General features: G+C 42.8%; 1 protein-coding gene across 1 annotated transcript in view; it reads left to right on the forward strand.

The window, feature by feature from the left end:
• The window catches only part of ADAMTS16 (ADAM metallopeptidase with thrombospondin type 1 motif 16), a 130,014-nt gene that overhangs the window by 77,080 nt on the left and 36,047 nt on the right, over positions 1–16,887 (forward strand). Inside the window, exons 15-20 of the mRNA XM_069492769.1 lie at positions 2,364–2,512; positions 3,544–3,716; positions 5,457–5,587; positions 7,520–7,643; positions 8,060–8,304; positions 10,225–10,363. Coding sequence (XP_069348870.1) covers positions 2,364–2,512; positions 3,544–3,716; positions 5,457–5,587; positions 7,520–7,643; positions 8,060–8,304; positions 10,225–10,363 — 961 coding nt within the window. The remainder of the gene's footprint in view (positions 1–2,363; positions 2,513–3,543; positions 3,717–5,456; positions 5,588–7,519; positions 7,644–8,059; positions 8,305–10,224; positions 10,364–16,887) is intronic.

Here is a 16,887-nt window from a genome sequence, read left to right on the forward strand (position 1 = left end):
CATCGTTTCCTCACCAAGTGAATGCAGGGAAAAGAGAAGATCAAGGGAGACCTTAAACACTGAGGCATAAGAGACATAACAGACAAACGAAAGAGAGGGGCCTTATTTCAGTTGTGATTCTATTAAATAACATGTCTGGAAACAAAAAGGAGACAAATTGGAATTTTGAACACCCGCTAGATATTAAGATTGTAAGTTTCAAGGCATAATAATGATATTGTGGCTATGTTTTTTAAAGTCTTTAATTTTGGGCACAGGGACTCACACACATAATCCCAGCACTTTGGGAGGCCGAGGGGAGAGGATTGCTTGAGCCCAGGAGTTGGAGACGAGCCTGAGAAATATAGCAAGACCCTATGTCTACAAAAAACTGAAAGAAAGGAAGAAAGAGAGAGAGAGAGAGAGAGAAAGAAAAGAAAGAAGAAAGAAAAGAAAAGAAAAAAGGAAAGGAAAGGAGAAATTTTGGGAACCCACAGTGAAGCAGCTTTGAAGAAATGATATTAAGTCTCGAAGTCAGTGTTGGGGGGACAGAAAGTGGACGAGGGTACTGGCAAAATAAAATTGGACCGAGTTGATAACTGCTGAGGCAAGGGTGCCGGTTTCAAGGGGGCCCTATGCTATTTACTCTACTTATGTATACCTTTGAAATTTTCTGTTTAAAATGTTTATTTTTAAAAAGGAGAGTGAAGCTCTTACAATGTCACTACCCTTTCTGGGTCTGTGACTCTGCTGGGTAGTGACAACACATTGACAGTGATGTCGTGGTCCACACTGAGTTCGCTCCTAGGTTCCTGGTGAAAGCAGTGGTCCTCTGACCAATTACACACCCTGCTTTCTAGACAGAGCCCCCGTCTGCCACTTTCCTGCCTTCACTCTGGAGCTTCAAATTCTTTTCTTCATGTTGAAATCAAGGCAGATTTTCCTAGAGACGCTTTGTGAGTCATTCAGGTAGTTGATTCTTGCTTTCATGTCTGCTATCTCCTGCACTAGAAAGCTACAACCAGATGAATTTTAAAAACAAAACAAAATAAACAACAATAACAACAAGCACACACCTGGCTTCTCCCTGCTCTCTGTGGTCCCGTCCTCCGCCCGGGAGAGCTGGCCTCGCTCTGGTCTCCAGCCCATTTCTCGTCTCTCATGCAGGAGGCCCTCCCAGAGCAGACGCCTGTTCCCAGCCACGGCCCCTGGCTGGGCTGAGCAGGGCTGTGGACTTGGTTCTCCACCTGGGGCAGGGGCAGCTAGGGGTGCAAGAGAGACTGTTGCTTTGCTTCCAGAACAGAATCGAATAATTGAATGCATGAGGCTTTAGTCCTCAGAATTACTTATGCTTTGAAACTCAGTTTTTCTTACTTAAGTAATGTGAAATGGAACCATTTGAAATTGCCATTTCAGTATGCCAACCATAGTGAAATATCAGTGGTTTTATGTGTTTTATCTTAATATGCCAACTAATAATTGAAGCCTTATTTTCCTCTTATAAAAGCAGCATTGTTTTCTCTCAGTTGAAATCTGGTGGCTCTAATCTTAGAGATAGAAAAGGGTGACCCAGCCCACAGGCCAAGCTCTGTTGGCCCTCCCAGGACAGTGACAAGTGGCAAGCATCTTCCTTCCTCCTCTCAACAGACAGCCTGGACCTACAGGATCCTTGAAGCCTACACCAGACCACAGGGGGAAGCAGCGCCATGTCAGTCACATGGTGCACAGCAATAGTGTGCGGTGGGGGAGGCAGCCACGTGGAATTTCGCGTGCATTCAGAGGGATGCAGATAGCATCTCCAGCCTGGTGGGGCCAGACGGAATTCCACACGGATTGTTTCATCTCCTTGGAAGCTGTGTGACCTCTGACATGCCGTCAGGTAATAATCTGAGGCTGTCAGCCCAGGTGCTTTGGGGTGAAAGCTGGGAGCGCCGGCCAGGAATGACAAAGTGTTGAGCCGCACCGAGCCTCCAGCTGCACTTTCCTACCTGAGACTCTCTTGTTCTGGAACTGAGATTGAAAAGCACCTTGTTTTCAGGAGAGGTCAGAGTTCACTGACTTGGGAGTTGAGCAGACTGTTCGAGTAGCACCCCTTCATTAAACACATTGTTTCCAGGAACTCAGACATTTGAAAATGATTTTTCTATTCATCTTCTCTGTGTGTGGATTTATAGAAGGATGCTAGGTTTGGAAAGAAAAAGGGAAGTCATATTAAATTTATTGTATTTTTACTAGATGCTATTGAGGGTAGGAACATTAATGTCTGCAGATTTTACAAAATTTCCCACTACTCAGCCTTATGGTACTTAAAGTAGCTATGAAATGAGCCCACCTATGTATCCATGAGTCAAGTAAACTTTTTTATGTATTTTTAAAATCTTTAGTGGTGCCGAGGAGGGCAGTGTGTGAAGTATGGTGACGAAGGCCCCAAGCCCACCCACGGCCACTGGTCAGACTGGTCTCCTTGGTCCCCGTGCTCCAGGACCTGCGGGGGAGGGGTGTCCCACAGGGACCGCCTCTGCTCCAACCCCAGGTGTGTATGTCCTGCCCTCCTTCCTCATGGACAAGAGATTTCTATGCCACGAACCTTCCAAACAGCACGCCTGCACCTAAGCTCCATAGTATTAATTCTGCACTTTACATGTCATTGTAGGAAATGATAAGTAGGAAAGGCATTTTACTCAAGCATTTCTTAAGGAATTCTCTCTCTTCGATATAATTTAAGATGCTTATAACTACCTGACCACAGCAAAAAATAACAGACCCAACAGTGATAGCCAGAAATTGGATTTTAACAGCATTTACTTGTAATACCAAGGGTCTATTTAAAACAAATGAATAAATCACAAGAAAAGTATATAGAACGCAAATGAATAAGAATAATTGTTTCATGTGAAAAAAAATAAATTTTAGAGATATCATGAAATATCTTTACCTTCACAATGGGGGGTTTAATTGTGGGCTTCTGTAAGAAGACAAGAACGTGAGAAGCAGTCACCAGCGTGATGAAGGGAAGAGGCTTTTAAATTCCCCTTTTGTTCCTGGTTTGATTAAGACATGTCACGTTACTCATTTAGGACCCAAAGGGCCCCACCCCTCCCCCTCAGGATGCCCTCCCCAGGTGTGTACACCGGAATTCTCAGGGGTGAGCAGGGGTGTTGGCTGTTGGTGCTAACCCCAAAAGGGGATGGTTCCTCTGACTCGGTTCTCGGGTCCTGGCCTCGTCACCAGGAGGCTGGTAGCAGAAAGAAGTTGAGGTCTGCAAGAACATTGTTGAATTGCAGTCTGAGTTCTGTTTCTCTCCTGTAACATCCTGGGGGTCCGTGGCCCTTCTCAGTCAGTCCTCCCAGGGAGTGTGAGGAGAGCCAGGCCCACCTTGCCTCCTCCAGGGGAGCTGGGGACAGCAAGGACAAGTCCCTGCTGCTTAGAAACCCACCTGTCTCAGTTACCCACCCACTCCAGGCATTGAACACCACCAGCCCCGTCTCTAGTTAGCCTAACTTCAAGGAAGGGCTTAGGAGCTACTACACTGTGAGGTTTCTAACTACATCATATACATTCCAGACCGTCGCAGGGAGGCAAGTTTTGCGTGGGCTCGCCTCGCACCCTAAAGCTTTGCAACAGTCAGAAATGTCCCCAGGACAGTGTTGACTTCCGTGCCGCCCAGTGTGCTGAGTACGACAGCAAGCGGTTCCGAGGGCGGCACTACACGTGGAAGCCTTACACTCACGTGGAAGGTAAATCTCTAATTACTCCCTGGTAGTAGCCTGTGCTTTATTAGATTTGCTTTTCAAAGAAGGACGTAATGGATGGTGTGGTGTCAGATAAACCAGACGTCTTTCGGAGAGGTCACTGTCACGTACTTTTTCCTGGTGGTTAGTGTGGTTTTGCCTGACCCGCTGTCATGGCATCTGATCTAAACTTGACCGGCTCTGCGGTCAGAAATCAGCATAGCAGATAGAGTGTGTACACATACAATGAAACGTATCTAAGCAGTGATAAAAAATACCAAGCAGATAACGTTTTGATATGGGATCAATGTGTGTTTTTTAAATTTAGAATTATGGTAGTTGATGGTGATATTGATATATGCATGTTATCTATTGGACACCTATAATTGCCAAAGAATGAAACAAAAAGTTTTGTACCTTTTGAAAAATTGAATATTATTTCAATTTTCAAGCATCCTACCTTCAGGAAGTCTTGACCTATAACTGTAAACCAAGAAGTTTATTTGTGGCAGATGTAAGATTTTATTCTCCAGTGGGAAAGAAATGTGTTGCTCTCATGATTATAATAACTTGAAGCTAGTAGCTCAAGTGGCATAGTCAAGGAGAAATTCAAAGAACACTTAATCATCTCATTCCTTGAAACTGGGAATTCTGTCTAAGAAAATGGCGGAGATACTTTGGAAATACATAGATATTCCATCTGACATTTTCTTTCATCATCTCAGTATCATGTTTTCATGGTGGCAGATTTATAAAGTTGCCAAATTCTGGAAGGGAAATTTCAAGCAATCCCACATAAAGCATGTTTGGTTGTGCTTTTACTCTTAAACTGTAAAAATGAAGCCAGTAGGAGAAAAACAGACTATTAGGCAGGAGAATGAACTTTGAAATCAGAGCCCAACAAAGTGTGTGCTACTCCTGACTTTGCCAATCTTTGGTAAATAAATTCATTAATCATGGACTCACCCACTAAATTTGATTCTTGGAATTATTCAGTTGAATCTCGTATCTTGAACAATAAGAAAAATGTAGATGAGTCTTGGGCCTATGAAAATTTGTAAGGCAGATGAAATCTTCATTGTCAACTGTTCCTTCTTTAGCAAGGAGAGAACCAAAAGGAAAGGTTTCTACAAAAGTTCATATTAAATATAAACCATAAGACCTTGAAATGGATTATTGAGGAAAGAAGTTAAACTTCCTATTTCTTTATGTATCAATATTTTTGACACTCCATTATATTTGTAGAAAACATTATTCTCTGGAGAGTTCATTTAAAAGTTATTCTTTTTAGTAGTTTAAAATTTTCATGTAGTTAATCAAATGTATTAGGATTCGGTGACCATTCTTTTATTGCATTTTATTTGTAAGAATTTTGTGTATTGCTACAAAATGGTAGTGATTTTTTACATTGCTACAAAATAGTAGTTAAGGATCCTAGCAAAATCATAAAACATTAATGTTGTAGCTAAGTCAACAAATATTTATTGAATGCCTACTATGTGCCACCCACTGTATAAACAAGGATCATGAAGGACGCTGTAGAGTGAAATTTCATAGAGAAGCAATACCAAGTAACAATAACAGACTGGGGGGAGCCTAATGAGGCAGCCATGAGAAATGTCATTGCAATGTATTATTGTGGGGAGCTATTTTATGGGGAAAAAAGTCTGTCTAAAATTCAGAGCAAAAATGATCAGAGCTTAAGTATCTTTCTTATTTGTGTTTGTGTGTGTATTTCTTTTTAAGATCAGGACTTATGCAAACTCTACTGTATCGCAGAAGGATTTGATTTCTTCTTTTCTTTGTCAAATAAAGTCAAAGATGGGACTCCATGCTCGGAGGATAGCCGTAATGTTTGTGTAGATGGGATATGTGAGGTAATAATGATCCTTCATTCGTTCAACAAATGTCTCCAGACGGTCTGCTGTGTGCCAGGCGCCCTGTAGGGGTAGAAAGGCCAGACTTAGAAGACAACCCCTCCCGTCCCCGGCACAGCCCAGTGGGGGTTGAGAGCCAGGAGAACGCAGGTTGATGACCCGCCCCTTTGATACGTGGAGCTGTGTGCACGGAATGAGGAGAGGGGAAGAGCCGATCCCTCCTCAGATGTGGGTCTGGCAAAAGGGTGAGCTGGAAGAGGCCCGCTGGGAGGTAGAGAGGGAATGCGGTGGTGCCGGGGGCATGGGGTGGTCGGAGCTGATTCCAGCAGCAGAACACCCAGGAGGCAGGCAGGGGCCTGGGTTTGCTCAGGGAGGTGCGTGAGGTGAGAAGAGGCTCCCCAAGGGACACTCACCACCAGGGTGAGGAGTTGGGGTTTTTATCCTTGGGTCCACGTAGAGCAGGCATTGGGTGCAGGGACGTGGGAGCACAGGGTCAGGTCACAGTTTCTGGGCGGTAGCGTGGACAGTCAGTGAAGGCAGGGAGGGCTGAGAGCCCAGGCCCCTTTGCAGCTCCTGCCGTGTTTCAGCAACCTCCCGTAGCACAGCTTCCCCTGGGGAGGGCGGGAGGAAGGGTTGGAGGCTCAGTAAGCACCACATGACGAGCTGGTCACCATTGGCAGAGACAAGGGGTGGAAAGAATTTTATTATCAACAAAGTGAAGGTGTTACCAGATCGCATGCATTGCATGAAAACAATGGGTTTTTAATAAAGTTAATCAACATGCACGTTCCGTGGAGTCCAAAGACCTCCGTTCTAGTTGCAGCTTCCTCTGCATTGTGTGCCCGTGGTAGAGTTGGGTAATGCACTGAGAGCCTTAGGGTAGCAGTTTTAATGCATGATATGGAGACGAGATGATTCCGTGAAGAACTCTTTCAGCTGTAACATGCTCGATTGAGTCTAATTATTAATTGATTTGTTAAATATTTTTATCTTATTTAGGTATTCTTAATGATACAGTGTCACAATCTCTTATTTGTAACTTATATCCAAACAATTGAAATCCAAAAAGCTGTGAAAGTTTTTTGGGGCCTTAACTTGTTTGGTGGCAAAACCTGCCTTGAACTGCTGTGAAACGATTGATCAGTTTTATTCATCCTGCTTAGTGTAAACACATGCTTTTTGCTATAGAAACATTAATGTGTTTTTTATGGGATTCTGCCCTAGGCCCTCTGGGACTCTCATATGCATTATATGCATGAAACCTGTTACCTGTCTTAAATTCTAAAATCTCTTAGTTCTGAAATGCATCCGACTGTAAGGATTTCAAGCGAAGGATTGTGGACTATATTTTGTTTCTGAATGGATTTTTTATATAGAGAATCCATTCTCTTTATTAGGAAATGTAAGACAAACAAGCATCATAGAAGTTGTAACGAGTGCCTGGAGTTCTAAGGCATTGGACAAACATGCCCTTTGCATAGTTACTACCGAGGGGAATTTCCATATGTCTTCTGTTCCTTCTCTGTCATTGCACAGACTATTCAAAAGCACAATGGCATATTTCCATGGAACCTTGTGTAGACACATTGCTTGTCATTGCACTCAGCCTTTATATCAGTCTGAAATGCACCCGTGTCCCCAACATGATGACCTGTAGGTTTAATCTAGGGCTCAAGATTCTGCAGTTGTGTAACAATACTGAGCAGGACAGGTTCTGTTTCCCATTTAAGAGCTTCCTACTTTGGATATGAAGAGTAGCATTGCAGTCCCACTGGGCACATATTGGGTATCCAATAAATATTTGTTAACTACCCTGAGTTGGTGAAATTTTCAGCCCTAGTGGGGATGATGTTTCTTGCAAGAGATTGGTGACATTAGTGCTTGTGTTGTCCTTTCTTTCATGAATGACATGTGACCTTGTGGGTCCTCCAGAGAGTTGGCTGTGACAATGTCCTCGGATCTGATGCTGTTGAAGACGCCTGTGGGGTCTGCAGGGGGAATAACTCAGACTGCACGACTCACAGGGGGCTCTACACCAAGCTCCACCACACCAACCGTGAGTACTTCAGAGCTGCCTGCAAGGCTTGGGAAAAGGAGATTTTCACAGGAGCTCTTTAGTGGGAGGAGCTTGAGGTGACTGGAGACAGCAGGTGGTCAGAGTCCCACTAGCCTTCCCCTGGCTCCTTTCCTGCCTCAGCTAGTGCTGTGCCTCTCAAACCTTTTGCTTTGATTGGAAGTGGCTACTTGAATTAAAATCGTTCTTAGGAATAGTGAAAAATCACAAGAGCTCAGCTCCAATTAATGAAAAGAAGTCACTTACAGGTTTGATGTAACTGATTGCCAAAACAGATATTCCCCTAGTTCCAAATGTGGATTCTCAGGTTTTGGTTACTGAGAACTGAAGTTGCTAAGGGATTCTGCATTGGCATGATCGAATGAAATACTGTATCTTCCCTCATTTCCTTCACCTAGAGTATTATCACATGGTCACCATCCCTCCTGGAGCCCGGAGCATTCGCATCTATGAAATGAACGTCTCTACCTCCTACATTTCTGTGCGAAATGCCCTGAAAAGATACTACCTGAACGGACACTGGACCGTGGACTGGCCTGGCCAATACAAGTTTTCGGGCACTGCCTTTGACTACCGACGGTCCTATAATGAACCTGAGAACTTACTCGCTCCTGGACCAACCAATGAGACATTGATCGTGGAGGTGAGGCCAGCCTCTTCATTTTAGGGCTTGGATTTGGGAGTCTTCGGGTGTTGTAATAGGTCCATGGCTGTTGGCATAATTTTCAGTACATAGAAGAATGTTTACAGTTATCAAAAACAAGAGTAATCCATCCATAGGCTGAACGGGGCAGTAGATTTGTTTAGATCATCTTTCATTTTTTGGTATATGACTAAGTTTGTATTTATGTACTCACATGTGTTCCTATTTGGGGTTATTTATCAGTCAGTTTTTGCAGAAGTCTTCTCTCCAGTAAGCTGTGAGAGGTAAACACATATTGTTTTTGCAGTGGGGGGCTCTATCTCTGCTCGCGCTTGGGGTGGGTCAGCATTCTGCTGCCCGGTCCTGTGACAGTAGGGGCAGACAACAGCCAGAGGAGGCCTCCTTCCTGTGTCACAGTGTTAACCTTTGCTAGCCACAGCTCAGCAGTCACACTGGCCCTGTGCCCTCCTGACCCAAGCCCTTCTGTTTTCTACCCATGAATGCAGAGCTCTCAAAATACAGTCAGGCTTCTCTGGCAGCACTGTCTATCCCATGGGACTGGGAGGGTGGCGGTGGCAGGCAGTGGGTGTGCTAACTCCTGACCTTGTCATATTTCTATTCACAGTAAAGGAAAAGCACTTGGTTCTAAAGTTGCCCCATAAACACTTACCTTGCTCCGGAGGTGGTAGCCACCCAGACGCCCCCACCTGCTGTCTGGGACTGTCAGCCCTATCTTATCCTCTTGTGTCTTCCTGAGAGATGCTTCCCTGGGTGATCGGTGTGGCTCAGGTGCGGGGCAGCTGCAGCCTCTTCACAGGTCCCACCTCCATCTTCCTCCTTCCGCCCCTGTGTGGACATATTCATCCTGAATTCTTTTGATAGTGTCTCTCCCACCTTCTAAGGCTTCTAGCTTTAATAATCAGAGAGAGAGGTGGATCGGTGCTGAAAATGAGTGGAGACTTATTAGGAAACAGTTCTTGATAGGAGAAGAGTTGCAAAGGCTCCGAATATTAGGGCCGTGAAGCATCTCAGTGGCCTTGTAGTGCAGCCACCTGTCCTGGGCTTGTACCTGTCCCACCACCTCTGCACCAACTAAGATTTGAGCTGTGTCATCAGCCAGGGGTGGAGCATGGTGCCAGGGGAGTCAAGGAAGGGCACACGAGCCTGGCATCAAGGACAGCAAAGACTCCAAGACTTAGGCATGGAATTTGTATGAACAGGTTAACGGTGAGGTTTCCAAAAAAAATCCTTCTCACTGAGATCCAAGGATCTGATAGATTATGAGAGAAATGGTAACTGATCTGTATGACTGGGTTTCAAGCCAGGAGTCCAAATTCAATCTCATGCCCTAAACTGTGACTCACAGGGATGCCAGTTCTGAGTGATCTTCTTTAGTTAGTAACAAAATGTCTTTTCCCTGGACTTAAAGGGCATCTACCAGTAGGCAAAAGCCCCCCTCATCTCTCAGAGTAGAAAGTGCATTAACTGAACTTTGATCGGGCATGGATGACGTCTATTTAAGTGTTCTGAGTTATTTGGAACCTACTAGAAAGTGCAACAGTGCTTAGTAGGTGTCACTTTCTGATTCTGTCAGGTGCAGAGGATTTGCAGGGGTTCCAAAGAAATGCCGAGGACCTTTTGTTAGTTTGCAAGATGTTTAATGTTTTGTATGGAGGAACACACTAAATGTAAGGCAAGAGAGAATATCTAGACATTTTTCTGGGTTCTCTTGAGTCTAGATGAGAGTGTTATTTCTATTTAAGAAAATTGATGGAAATTTTAGAGGATGGGCTGTGTTTACGTTACCATCAGAACCAACTTTTTGTCAGTATTGTTGTTTTAAATAGTTTAAAGCAAATTAGCGTGTATTTGCTGGTCTCACATTAATTCGTTTTATTTTTCCCCTTTCCTATTTCGTAGCTTCTGTTTCAGGGAAGGAACCCGGGCGTTGCCTGGGAATACTCGGTACCTCGGATGGAGGCTGAGAAGAAGCCCACCGCCCCGCCCAGCTACACGTGGGCCGTCCTGCGCTCTGCGTGCTCTGTCTCCTGCGGAGGGGGTAGGTACTGCCTGTGTTTGAGTTCATGTAAAAAGAACTTCACATGAAAATAGGAGGCTTTGTTGTCTTATATCATAAAAGTTTTAAGTTCGTGTTTAAATTGGTAAAGCTGATTCTACTAAACGAAAGTTTTATCTAGGGCCAATATGTACTGTCTGATGAAGTGTAGTGAGTAAATGTTTGCAAATTTAAAAAAAAATAGATAATTCTATCTGGATATTTATGAAACAGACAAGCTTCCATCTGGACAAGTGGATTTCAGCTTTGTACATTCCAGGTTTTAATAATTAAGAAGTTAGTACATATATAAGTGAGAACTTGCATGAAGAAAGCATGTAATGAATGAGGAAAGAAAAAATAAAAATGAATTAATATGTTCTTAATAGTTGCTCTAAATAAGCAAGATGAAGAAAATAAAGAAAAGCAGAGAGATTAACAAAAAACCATAATTAGTCCTAAAAATTAACACTGTGTGCTTGACATATGTTATTCTTACCAGTACGGACTAAGAATAAACTATTTAAATCATGAGCTCTAGCAAAGCTAATGATTCTGACATTAAAAACTTGCTGAGGAAAAATATGATTCCCTTCTGCACGGAAGGCTAGTGAGCTAACATGTCCAGTGGCAGCGAGAGAAGTTTGCAGCATCCTCCACTGGCCGTGTGGCCCATGTGAGCCGCCATCTTGCTTCAGTCAGAAAGCTGCAATGTGTGGGCTTCTCTGTGGTTCTGCCTCTTCCTGTTTAGGATCATCTAATAAATAGTATTTGATTAGAATAATAATTGAATCTTAAAGCTTTGTATTTGTGTAAGGACATGAATGAATTTCAGAACTCTTTCTTATACATTTTCATTTGGTGAAAAAAGTGTAATGAATTACATGGAAATGTCTGAAAAGGACAGCCAGTAAATGATTATATTCATTACAATAGTTTCATCTGTGCCTTCCCATTGAGAGTCGAACATTCAGAGCAACTCTTGGTTTTCTCAGCTGCTACCAAGTTACTTGTCTCATTGTCCTGAAAGACACGGAATGGATGATCAGAGTACTTACAAATCACTTAATTATCCCTAAGGAATAGCTCTCACATTGACAGTTCCTGGAGAAAATCAACCCGAAATCCATTCCCTAATCATTTTGCTAAAGAACTGCAGTGTAGAGTCAGTGAATGCGTTGCTTGTTTTCAATTTTGATAGAAATTTGCTGGAAAGTTAGGGTTTCTCAATTCAACAGCTGGATGGAGTACTGCAGGAGGTCTGTGTTTTACCCCCTCCTGTGGGCTACAGCTCCTCTGGGAAACCCGATCTGCTTCATAGGTCCAAAGACTCAGCACCTAATCAAGCCCCCCTCACTGGCCATGTGTGCATAATCAGGAAGTGCATGTGCTTGTTAAAATGGTCATCCTTTAGAGCTTCAATTATACCAGCTCCTCCTCTGTTTTCGTAGACACATAAAGGCATAGCCTCATTCTCCTGTTCTCTCTCCTTCCTCCCTTGGTATTCCCAGGATCGTTTATTTCCTATACAAGCAAGATGAAAGTAAGAAACACATTGTTACCATGTATTGAGCATGTACTATGTGTTTTCCCATACGACATCTTGTGGAAACCCTTGACAGAGCTAGGAGTAGACAGACCACAGGCTTGGAGGCAGCTGATCAGGCTCAAGCCTTGGCTTCTGCAGGGTGTGTTCCTTAGAATTTTTGGAACAGCCCCCTCTCTGTGAAGTTTAAAGACTTTATCAATATCAATGCCTGGAAGCAATCATTTTTATTATCTTCGAAGTCTCAGTAGTATTGTCCCTCATTCTATTGAAATTACAGGCTCAGCAGTTTTGGGAATGCCTGAGATAGCCTAGCAGGAAACTGGGTTCAAACAAGTTTACTGACTCCTGTGCCTGAGTCTCCCCACCACAGCCAGACTCCCACTGAGTACGTTTCTGGTGGGTTGGTTCACATTCTGTCACACATTCTGTAACAAAGATGATTCTACTAGGGGTATAATATGTTCTTCATCTTTCCATCTTCCTTTTGTAATATAGCGATTACTTATTACTGGGAGTCATAGTCCCATGAACGTAAGACTGAAATATCAGCAACTAGGAAGCTACCACACATGCAGACGATGCTAACGTTTCACAGTCACTCAGGGTTAGGGCTAATCTTGTTCAGTTCTGGTATTCAATTTCTCTTTGATCTATGTTTGGTGGGCTTGCCAAATTCCCCCCAATAGTCTCAAATCACATAGTTATGCATTGAGTGTTAATTGCTGTGATTTATTTTGAGGCAGGCGCTTTTATTTCCCCAGACTTAATTTCCCATTGTGCTGGATTATCTTCATTAAACAGTTTATCGCAAATTACTATCTCTGCCTTTCTGAACTTTGGGATTTGGTGTTATCTGGTGATACCAGTCTTTTAGAACTAAATCCTTGGTTATTTTAAGTTTATAAAATGTTTCATGAGTTCTGTTGTGTTGGAGCCTTCTGAATTCTAAAGGTTAAATCGGGTTATTTAAATTATGTATTATCTGAAAATAGCACATTTAACTGCTTCAATGATTAACGCTGGAGAGTGAAAATCCAAAATGAATATCTTTCTCACTTTTTCAGTTCTATAAGAGAATAACTGACTTCACCAGAGTCTGATAGAAGTAACATTTGACTACTAATTTCTTAATGGCTTAGGTCAGTGTATCCCCTGACAATTCTTGACCTAATTCTCAAAGGAAAAGGAAAAGTATAGACATCATTTTCATTTTATCTGCATATTTTATATTTTTAAGATTTCTCTTTAATGGACTTCCCAATATGCTGGATTTGAAACTTTTAAACCATCCTTTTATTAGCTATCGTTTTGTGAATTTAAGGGTCTACAAGGGACAGTTAGGGAACCAATGAACTGGGAGAAGACAGCACATTTCCTCCACCTCTTGCTTCATTCTAGAAACATTGCATAGCATCAGTAGAGGACAGATAATCTTTTTGACTGAAAGAGATCCCATTTCCTTATCTCTTTTAATGGGCCCGTCTCTCCACAGGGAGTCATTTCCTGACAGGCGGTTGCAGGCAGGTAGTGCCTTCTGTCTCCCTTTCTGACAGCTGCTTCTGTTCCTTTTTCCTGTCCTCTCACTTTCATGGTGTGATCACAATGTTATTTCAATACCCCTGCCTAGCTGTGCCCCGCACGACTCTCGCGAGTGTCTGGGGCATTGGTGACGGGACTGAAGACTGGAACAGGGAGACAAGCCGAGGACACTGTCAGGATGGGAGCAGCCAATTGTGCTGTGTCTGAGACGAGACTCCGTGACATTAGAGGGACCACACTAGACTCTCACGTACCTTGTAAAGGCATCGGCCTTTTCTCAAAATCACATACGTTCTTGTCCTTTTTAAAAGTCAGCATTTATGATTCAGTTGGTCTAGTATATTCCAGAAGACTAATCTTCAACCTCTGATTTACTTCCAAATAAAATGCTTATTAAATTTTGGCTTATGGTTATGTTTCAAACTCTCTGCTATGCATCATGCAATGTCTGGGGAAGATGCCTTTTTGCTTCAAATGAATATATTCGTCTAATTCACAATTAAAGTTCCTCAGACAAATCTTACAACTGGCTTGTAAACTAACCTCCCTTATATTTTTCCAATTATATTCTCCTCACCATCTACAAATATTTCTAGGGCTTGATTTTTAATTCATTTAGGGATTAGGTTTGGAGAAATGGTTGAAATCATTAGTAACCTTGCCCTTATTTTGTTGATGCCAAAGCATTCATTCATTTGTTCATTTGTTCAACGAGCAAATGCTCGTGCATTTGGATTTGAACTTCAAACTTCTTAAAGCCACCTGGGGAAATACAAGAGCCTTGGCTTGGTTCCTTCTGTGTCTGAATTGAGCAATGAAATAACAAAGTAGTTGGTGCTTTACGTGAGAACCATTCCGTGACTTCTTAGTGTTATAGCTAATGGAGGTACTGCACATCTGTGTATCTCAGTCAAGGAATTCAGTTCTTCAGTCTCGCACTTCTTTCTTAAATGCGTGTGAGGCACTGCACCAGAGTCTGAGTTTATAAAGAGAAGTGATGTGGTCCTGTTATCAAAAGCATTGGAAATCTGGAGCGAGGAGTCGCCCGTGTGCCGTGCGTATGGATGCAAGGCTGTAAAGCGCGTGTGTGGAAAGAGGGACGAGAACTCAGAAAGCCGCACAGTTCTGCTGCACTTGGGATGTCCGTCTTCCTCCGAGCTGTGTCGCTGAGAGAGCTTTTGAAGAGCAGGAGTGCTTTTTGGTTCCTATTACTCATCTAGTTGGCTAAAATCTCTAGATCTTTTTCACAGGAACTGCTTCAGATGAGACTTTCCCATCCTTCCTTTGTGTGCTAGAATGTTCTGACTCTCAGAGCGAGCGTGCATCTCTCTCTTTGAAACTTTACTTACAGGGTTAGATCCCAGAGATCAACTGGAAATGATTCTTGTTCTTTTCTCCCTGCCTTGGGTCATCTTTGAGTTGATCTACTAAAAATGCTTTCTGTGATTTGTCCAAGTCCGTATAAATTACAAAATACATTACCCTTCCAAGCCCCTTCCCCCAAAAAAGCAGAGGAAAAAAAAAAAAGACAGTTTGTCTCCCAGGAGGGAGCATATTCTTCAGGGGCCTGGGCCATGTGCTCAGGGGTCCAGGGCGAGACAAGGAAGCTACCTCTTCCCAAGGAGCAGGAATTCTTCCCCATTTGCAGAATCTCTCACCTTTCCACAAACCTCCCCTCTTCAGACATGTCGGGGGCCCTCGCACATTTCCCTCTTGTGGCCACAGCCCGCCCCTCTCCACCCCCACGCTGTGGGCTCCACTGTGCACGTGAGGCTTCAGGTCTGCAAACCCGAAACCTTAAAGATGGGTCATGGGTGCCTACATCCAGATGGGCAGCGTGTCCCTCTGCCATTTTTGACAGGTCAAGACTGTCAGGCACACTGGATAGTGGAGCCAGTTCCCTGGTAAGCAGAGTGTCCACTTATGATAAGACAAGTCACAGCCATCCATAAATGAATGTCACCACACCCTCTGAGCTCTGGTGCACATTAAAATGCCATATGTTCATAGAGATTGTGCCCAGGCAAAGCTGTCACTTAAGTACACCTGGGAATCATTCAGAATTTGAACAGCTCCCAGGAACACACCCACTCTGGTTTCCTAGAGCTGTCTTCCCTCTCCCTGTTTCAAGTTCTGTAATGCTCACGCATAACACCTCAATAATACAGCTAGCATGTAGCATAGAAACAACACGTGCTTCTCACCAGAGCTCATGCTTTCATTCATTTGTGAAATATCTTCCAGTTTTCTGTGTAGTTTTGCTTATGGGATTGGTTTGATTTTTTTTTTTTCTTTTCCATTACTAAATAAGGATAAAGCTTTTGGCACCAACTGGAATTCATTCTATAGTTAGAATTATTGAAAACCTAGACATTCTTTGATAAAAATCATAGTCTTTCAGACTGAATACTCCTCTTACAGATACTTTGGCAAAATATAAAGATTCTTAAGTGGTTTCCAAAGAACTGGCCAGGGTTGGTTTCTGTAAAAAGATAAAAGTAGTTCCTGAGCTCATTGCTCAGTAAACTCACCGCTTCTGTGGTCAGGACTCATCTTCCTGCAGTTAGTGGGTTGTTCTCTCTGACTTTGTTACTTTATCTTTTGAATTTTTTACTCTTCCTCTCTCTTATCTACTAATATGGATCATTTTAAAAAATTGGCCAGCATGATTCTGGCATACCCATGGATTGTGTGATTTTTCCTTCTGAAAAAATTAAGTGATTATAAGCACTGTTGAAAAATTGTTTCACAGATGTACCATTAGTCAGAGAAATAATACCCAGGTCTCCATAAATGTTTAGCTAAATGGCTTAGGAAACTCCATTCCATCATGCGAACTCATCTGAAAACACAATTATCTACAGACTGGTGTAAAAATAGACCTTGGAAAACCTAAATACCACTGGACATAGGGCCATCTATATATATTTTATTTTCTCAGAATTTTCAGACATTTGAAATCAGTCAAAGGAAGAAACATTTAAATTTACTTTTATGTCTATTATTGTTTTTATGGGTTGCTGTATTAGGGTTCTCCACAAAAACAGAACCAAAAGGAGATATCTTTCTATCTATCTGTCTGTCTATCTATTTACTTACCTACATACATAGAGAGAAAGAGATTTATTAGGAGAGATTGGCTCACACGATTATGGGGTCTGTGAAGTCTCACTATCCACTGTCTGCAAGCTAAAGAACTAGAAAAACAAGAATTGTAATTCCATCGAAGTGGGAAGGTGTGAGGTGGCAGAGCATGGTCTAAGTCCGGAATCTGAAGGCCCAAGGACAAGGAGTGTTGATGTTGCGTATAAGAACTCAGTACTGTATGTCTAAGTAGATGAACCCAAGATCTTAAGCATGCAAATTACATGCACATTGTGAGCAAAAAGTCTCTGATTAAAGACACAAGAAAAACACTTTGTGCAAAAACTTAAGTGTA

This window comes from Eulemur rufifrons, chromosome 17 (genome assembly GCF_041146395.1).
Source record: "Eulemur rufifrons isolate Redbay chromosome 17, OSU_ERuf_1, whole genome shotgun sequence".
Taxonomy (NCBI): domain Eukaryota; kingdom Metazoa; phylum Chordata; class Mammalia; order Primates; family Lemuridae; genus Eulemur; species Eulemur rufifrons.